Raw genomic sequence first — 8,326 nt, 5'->3', positions numbered from 1 at the left:
CCCCCCTTCCTATAGCTCCTTAAGACTACCCCCCCTCGGGTTTAATCTCTCTAAAGCCTTTTTCCCCCCCCCCCCCGGTTTTAAACCCCCTTAGGATTTCAAATTCCCTTTTCCCCTTAAGCCCCTCCCTTGACATTGGGAACCTACACCCCCCCGTGTTTTATTCCCCTAAATCTCATCACCCCCTTATAGCCCTTTTAACCATTTTTCAACTCCCCCTCATAACTCTTTTCTTTTTTTTTCCCACAACTCCCTAAGCTTTCCTCTTAATCCCCCATATCCCCCTTATTATTTTTCCCCCCTGAACCTAAAAATCCAAATCACCATCATGGCCTCGGAGGATATCCCGTAAGGGAAAAGTAGTCGTGAGATAAAAGATAGGGAGGGAAAGTAGAGGGAGTGAAAAGAAGGAGTGAAGGAGGAAGAGTGGGAAAAAGATAAAAGAAAGGGAAGGAAGGAGAATAAGTGCTTTCTATTCCTTCTACCCCAAGTCAAAGTCCTCCAAGGGTTCTTGTGGTTGCAAAACCACACTCTTTTTTTTCAAAGAGACGGTGGAATTCCAAAAGAAAGTGAAAAAGGCTATCTCACATTCGAACTACGATGCCGCCGAAGAAAGTCCAAGGTGTAGCTACGGGAGGGTCATCTCCCGGTATCCATGTGGATATCTCACCCCAAAACCAGGTTTTTGTTCTTGGCTTTAATTTGGTTTTAAGTCGATCATGCAATGAAAAATTGTTAAGGATAGGATATATTTGTTCGAGTTATTTGTAATGAAGGAGTTTAGCTTATGAATGACAATGTATAGAACTTAGTTTTCTTCAAATTGCATCAAGCATTATAAATTACGAGCAAGATTATCCATTTACTATAGTAGTATATTTTAGTTAAAATCCTAAGGTGTAGAAATTATATCTTGCACCATTAGTCTTACTCCTTTCGCAATGAATCATTGTAAATGGTTATATTCATGAAAGGTTTCTTTCGATGCTCAAATTACTAGAAAGTTATCTTTGCTAATTGCACATCTTAGCAAGGCAAATGTTGTTATTTGGCATGAGTTCATCTTTAAGGAAAACGGAAGTTAAATTAAACTGTATTGACTGGAAAGTAAATTGTCACAAGGATAGCAAAACCGTGACAAGATGATTAATATTACCTTCCAAAAGATAACTGAACCAATCTAAACATAGAAACATTCATACCCTAAACACTTGACTACTTTCCTTACTGTAGGGACAATAAATTTGTAGAGATAAGGAACTAGGGTTTGTCCCTAAGGTTCTTAAAAGAAGAAACCCTAGGCCTAACATACGTCAGCTTAAAGAATCTAAACAGATTATTCCATCACAGGACTTGCGTAACAAGTACGAAATCATTTAGTCTTGTGATTGATTCACAAGGAGAAAGGGTAAAAACCCTCATCAAGGATGGTAGATCCCTACGCAAGTTATCTTGCAAAATGACGTATTTTTGGATATCCTTCTAAATAAAGAAAGTTGTAAACCAGAAACTAGCATATCTAAGGAACTTTAGGGTTAACCAAGTTGTAAACCAAACACCTTGGGAACGAGTGTTGATACACTCAAAAAGGAAAGAACACTTCCTTAGTAGTTTGCCATAGAACTAGCTTGATTAATGGAAATGTTTGTGCTTGCTAGAGATTTTAGGGCTCTGATTGAATTATGGATTACAAATTAAATGAGTACCTATACTTCAGGTTAAAGGCCTGAAGGAAGAGGCAGTTTCAGTTACCCCCGACTACCTGCCTAACCCTAACCAAGGGGGCTGTTGACTGCGCTGGGAACATGGAACGAACCCGCCGCGAGAGGTCTCTCCGTTGAGCTCTACTTGGAGTAGGAGGAATCTTGGGTGTCAGGGGGGGCTCTGGCCATAAATCCCTCGCCTTTCGGGTCCTGCACAAGAGGCTAATATGACTCGAGATTGGATCTCGAGGCCCGCATACTAGTTGATAAGTGGAAGCTTGGAATAGTGATCCCTGGGGATTACTGGATAGCCTTCGGGCAGATTATGGACAAGCCTACGGGCGGAACTCCTTGTATTTCAAAGATAAAATGATGAAATGTTAAAAGAACTTGCTTAATACTGTTTTTCTATATCACGTGATAAGATTACGTGAAGGAACCGGTGATTAACAGGGTTAATTAAATAAGATTATTGTTATATGTCAAATTAGTGTGTTACATAATTACATAACTAAAACAATCCGAGGAAAGTGTGGAGGATGGACCATGGGTCCGTCCTACGGTTGGGTGGTCCCAGTTAGCTGGGAACTTTTCTCAAAAATCTCGAAGAACAGCGGAATGAACATCATCATCAAAACGAATAACGAGAACGATGACCTAGAGTTAAGTCTTACCCAATTTATGCTGTTTTAGGGGAACGGAATGGGACTATGCCTTATGTGGCAGAGAGGTTGAGCTTTGCATCCCTCTCATTTCCCATTCTCCTTGAACCAAGTGTAGCGTGAATCCGCTTCGGACCTGGCATTTCTGCGTAAAGTAGTTTGCTCGGGTCTGACGCTAGTTGCTGTTAGCTAATGACCCATCAGGAAAACCCTAATTCCGGTCGATCCTAAGTGGGAACAGCCAGGATACTTCCGCTACGCGGCAGACGTGGGAAGACCTAGATCACAAAACCCGTAACATTCCATGGGAGTGCCAGGCAGAGTTTTCTAGACATCCTTTCCGATGGACCGCTAAGACGTGTCCTGGATGATACTACGGGACATGTTACAGTCCCATTCAACTCCTCTCTAAATGACATGAGTCATGGGGCGAGCAACTGATCTATCATTCCCCCATGAGTGACTGTCGAGATTGAATGCTATATTCTTTGCCATTGATGGCTTACTAGCTCTTCCTGAACATTGCAACCTCTATGGGTATGCTGTTCCATGGTCGTTGCCATACTGGATTCATATTGTAGCAAGCTATTGTATCTCCTACAGGGACAACTTCGACTCCCCATGCATTGATGACAATCTACAATGATTACTTGAATGAGCCAAGTGTTTCTAACCCTATCTCTTTCGTTTGTTTATGTGTATGATATCTATTAAGTGTGGGGATGCAAGGATAAGAGTCATGGTCAAGAACTAGACCCGAGTAGTTCACTATATGTATACCCTCCATATCACGTGCATTCAAGGCCTATTTATAAATATCCTTATCTGTGAGTTTTTTCTTAATAAAAGATAACCTTTTTCTATTCAATTTGTAAGTGACCCCTTTATATGGGGACCCTTCTGTATGTAAAAAGTGTGTAAAAATGGTATTTTAAAAATAGCTTATGTTGAACTCACGTGATACATACTTATATTTATGACTGATCTCCCCGGGGAACTAGGCCCTTGTTGATTAGACAAACCACTCTGTTTATGTTTTAAGTGTGGGGACGCATCCTTGTGTGTTCTCATTTGCATATATTCATGGACCCACCACTATTTGATCCTTACATGATATCATATTTTATTTATACCTTATTGGGGTCCCTTCCTTACCCCACCCGTCCTGCTCTACCCCATTTCCATGGTCTTTCCTTGCTTTTTAGCATTTTTTACCGTTTTGTTGTCAGAGAGAGAACTAGGAAGAGAAGAAGAGGAGAGAGAAAGACTGCAGGAAGAGAGAGAAATAGAGTGACGAGGAGAGAGAAAGACTAGAATTGGAGAGAGAAAGACAGGAAAGATGAAGAAGCCATGGAAGCTTGGAGCAAGAAGGGAGAGAAAGATTGTAATTGTATTGATATGTCAAAAAGATGTGGAAATTTATGGCTTATCTCCTTATATACCAATATCAGTGTGACATGGCATATTATCAACATTTTAACTATTTCCAACTTCTTACAATCCATCCCTTCCCAAAAGTTTTTGTCCTAAAAAACAAACCTAGAAACAAGCTAAAGAGGAGATGGATAGAACAGAGTACTACTCTGTACAGCATTACAAGGGGTAAAAGAAAAGATTACCTAATACTCAATAGTAGTACTAATCTATACAGGAGGTCAAAATCAGCCTGTAGCCTCCCGGATCAAAAGGAAAAGTTGTATCTTTGCCATGCATAGGAGCAACTTTCATAAGATCGAAATCAAATACTGCTGGAAACATGATCATCATGATAGTACTCACTAACAAAGTCTCCATTGCATGATGGTCTTCCAAGTCCACACGCTGTCCATAATCTGCCTTCTTGAACTGAACTTCTTGTTGTTGAACTTCTTGTTGTGGACTCATACCAAAATGGTCTTCAACAAGATGTTCTTCATCATTTATATCATAATATTCAAATAGCAAGATTATTTTGGCAGACTTTGCCCTACATGTGGCTTGGTGATTACAAGATAGTGGCTTAGCACAACGATAGCATAAGCCCGCTGCATGCAGTTCCCGTATTGTATCACTAGTAAGGTGTCTAACACGTTTAGCTTTAGATAGCAGTTTACACACCTGTTCATCACCATTGATCGGCTCTATGATAGTTTTGACAAGCTGCTCATAGTCATCTTGCTGCTCATGCATAACAGATGGCTGTCCATGCTCATCATGTACAACAGATGGCTGTCCATACTCATAACCATATTGCTCATGCTGTTCATACTGCATATGGTGATAATAGTCCTGCTGCACATCAGAGGGACAATTAGGTTGAGCATATGCAGTTGTTTCCACTGCAGTTTGCTGCTCACATTCATAAGCATGTTGCCTTTGATCATTGATCCCACTGTATTGGTCATAATCACTTGCTTGCTGTTGATCAAAGCTAGAAGTGTACTGATAGGCATAACCATTTCTGTTACATCCATAAGAACTATGTTGCTGAAGAGATGGATGCTCATAAGCATAAGCATGTTGACCATAGTAACCATTCTGCTGCCAAGGTTCAATGGAATGATACTCTGCATTATGATATGGTACATCATATTTATAAGCATTAACATGTTGTCCAGATGTACTTGCATACTGGTCATATTCATTTGCATATTGTTGCTATTCATATTCATAAGATGTATGTGGATCATAGTGTGTACCATCAGCATATAAATGCTGTCCATAAGCATGAACATTTGATTCAGGTCCTGCTGTTTTTCCCATAGGAGCAATACACTGTTGAATCGAAACTACAAGTTTGTCAATATTAGCTTTTGTTTGAAGCTGATCTTGTCCAAGTTTGTCCATTTTAGCCTGTGTTTGAAGCCAACCTTGTCCAAATTTGTCCATTTTAGCATGTCTTTGAAGCCAACGTTGTTCACTAGAGCTGGAGCTATTGTTCTTAGCTGTTGCCATTGCAATCAAGTTGAAGAGATATGCTGTTCCTTGAAAAATAGAAGTCCAAATAAGGTGTATGATAGCTTGACTCGAAAGTTAGGATGTCTAGTATCAAGTAAAAATCCTAGTTTGAATTTAGGAGTAGCAATACCCCTCTCTGTTTAAGAATTTCCAGAACTGTCCACAGTAAACTGCTAGTGAACTGCCGGGACAAAATAGACTCTAGTTCGAGAAATATGTGTCCAAAAAATACGTTTGATGGCTCCACTCGAAGCTTATGATATCTAGTATCACTTCCAATTTTTCCTTTCTCATTAGAATGATGCTACTAATTTCTGTAGCAACTTTTCCAAATCTGTCCCTGTTTGGACTGCTCCCTGGTTAGCACTGTAATGACCCTATTTTCAAGGATGTTGCCAGAGCATTTAGCCAGCAGTCAAACTCAGAAGCAGTTCTTTAGATATTTTGTCTTCACAATGGAAGTCGGCCTAGCCTACATGCCATCTACTGTCCAGCAATGCACACTCATTTTGGATGCAGATCCTTTGAAAAAGGGAGCGCCTGGTTTTTTTGCCATAGTACCATTACTGAAGCTATTGGCTGACTATTACCCAGAGAGAGCATGCTGAACATTGCGTAAGGACTGCTAGATCTTATTCTAACTGCAATGAGTGGACAACAGAACAAAGTTATAATGATCAAGAAGATGAGGACAAATTTGACACCATATGGAGCTCAAAAGGGCACACAAATGCAATCCAAAGTGTTTCCAATTGCTCCAGCTTCCGCATTTCATCCTCATCGTCATGTTCATCTGCAGGTGATAAAGAACCTTTACCAGAAATGCCAAAGAGATGGCGAGATTATACAGTGGAGTTCCATTATTGGACACATGGACAGATCCCCCAGATCAGCAAAACAAAGAACAGCTCAAACCAGAGAAGCCAGGGTTGCAGAAAGATTGGTATCCATTTGCATAATTCATATTCAGGTCTTCAACAGTCTCAGAGGGCAGAGCTTTAACCAATGCCGTGGGCAACCTTGTGCCACAAGGCAAGTAGCACAACAGTCTATTCTAACACAAGATAAAGCTTTTGGTGCTGTCCTGTTGTTCTGGCACAGCTAATAGGATGTCACAAAGCAGAGAGAAGAGTCTTCTTTCGGCAAGGTATTTGATAAGTGATCCGCTTTGGCACTTTTCTTCCTTCCAGGCCACTTCAGCATTACTTGACGATGCTTCTCCTTCAGGAATTCTAGAGTTTAAGATGGCACAACCTGGTGCTGGGGTTTTGGATCCTCAGTTCTCAAAATTAAAGATACAGGAAGAACCTTAATGAAGGAGCGTGCAGCAAAATTTACAGCCCTTCTAGAGGCACAACAACGTGAAGAGAATCTGAAGAAAGCTCTAGCAATTGAGAAGCAATGTGTTGAAGATCTGGAAAAGGCTTTAAAGGATATGCGAGCAGACTCTGCCGATATGAAGGTCTCTGCAGAAGACAAGCTCTCTCAAGCAAGAGAAATGATCACTGAAACTGAACAAAAGATTCTTGCAGCAACAGAGTCAAAGTTGCGTGTAGCAGATGCCTTGGAGGCAGATGCCACTCGCAAACATGGTGTTGTAGTGAGAAAATTGCAGGAAGCTAAGGCTCGTGAAGATGCTCTAAGAAGGGAGCGGGTTGATCATTACGACAGTCAGAACTGGATCTGAATGCCAATCCTGATCCCCCAGCACTTCAGTCGTTAGACATGGAGGTTCTTAGGCACGAGTCTATGCAGCATGCAACAGCTATGCTACAGTTCCTCCTCCAGCTTTTCAGACACCTGGGACCATCGACTGCTATAGCGATGGTGTCGCTCTGTGTGTCATCAACGCCTGGGACCGTCGACTGATGTAGTGGTGGTGTCGCTTTGTGTGTTGTCAAAATGGAAATAAGAAATGGCAAAATAGCATGCTATCCCACTCTACTGAAATCATCTCAGGAAATGGTTTGATCATGCCAATTTTTCGACCATATCTGTGAATGCAATCTCCAAACCGTCTAAATCTTTCGGGCATGGAACAGGTGTAGCACTTTCAGATGATGACGATGGAGATGATTGAATCCTTGAAGTAGGAGGCCAAGGAGGCAAGTACCAATTCATCTCCAGCAACCCTGATCCCAAGACTATGCGGCATGGCTTCAATTGTCAGCACGTCTAGCTTGCCTAAAGGATCTACCAAACTCCGAACCTTCACCAACTTCTCGATCTTTTCCTGCTGTGGTGTCCCGGGGTTCTCATTCCACTTCCTTCTCATCACGGCCTACTGTTCTGGTACAAGATCCATAGGACATGCCAAAGTAAAAATAGGCACAGACACCACTGTGCCATTAACATCAGCACACCGGCCACTGATCTCTGTAACAAGACCGTCTAATAGCAGCTCTTCTTCTGCGTCGAACTCCATAGGAATGCATTTCAGATGCTGAATCGAGACCTCTTACAGCAGAATGGCGATATAGAGGCAGGAAATGGGAGGCCCGAAGAATGGAGAAGCAGCTTTTCTTCACAGGCAGTAGCATACGACCCTGCTCATAGCTTCCGGGACAGCAGGGAGATGATGATAATGATGATGAGAGAACAAAGGAAGTGCAAGGTGTGCAAGATGGATGAAGTGTGCATCCTTTTATTGCCTTGCAGGCATCTCTGCCTGTGCAAGAAGTGCAAGGGATGCCTTGATGTGTGTCCGGTGTGCAGAACTCTGAAGAGTGCAAGTGTGCAAGTATACATGGATTAAAAGAGATCGCACTCATATAGTCTATCTAACCTCTTCGTGATAGCGGAATGGCACAAACTGTACTCGCGGAGAACTGTCTTTGACCGATTGAGCGTGTTCGAAATCCTTCCTTGATGTGATGAGGAAGGCCAGGCTGTCTCCTGCAGGGGCTAGGGTTGAGAAAGAGAAAGAGAAAGACGTAGAGAAAGAGAGAGAAGGGGAGAGGAGAAGGGAAATGGAGAAGAGCAGAAGGCCAGAAGCATTCTGGTGAGATCCGCAAAGCTGGATGG

The 8,326-nt window shown here is 41.9% G+C and overlaps 1 protein-coding gene across 1 annotated transcript; it reads left to right on the top strand.

The window, feature by feature from the left end:
- The first annotated feature begins 6,614 nt into the window (after nt 1-6,614).
- On the top strand, nt 6,615-6,989 carry LOC148040436 (uncharacterized). The gene has a single exon (XM_087663946.1). The coding sequence runs from the start codon at nt 6,615-6,617 to the stop codon at nt 6,987-6,989; it is 375 nt and encodes a 124-aa protein (XP_087520072.1).
- Nucleotides 6,990-8,326: the final 1,337 nt, after the last annotated feature.

This window comes from Lygodium microphyllum, chromosome 2 (assembly GCF_053477565.2).
Source record: "Lygodium microphyllum isolate KBCC chromosome 2, Lygodium_microphyllum_v1.1.10, whole genome shotgun sequence".
Classification (NCBI taxonomy): domain Eukaryota; kingdom Viridiplantae; phylum Streptophyta; class Polypodiopsida; order Schizaeales; family Lygodiaceae; genus Lygodium; species Lygodium microphyllum.
The sequence above is the reverse complement of the archived record's forward strand: the minus strand, read 5'-3'. Positions and strand labels throughout refer to the sequence as shown.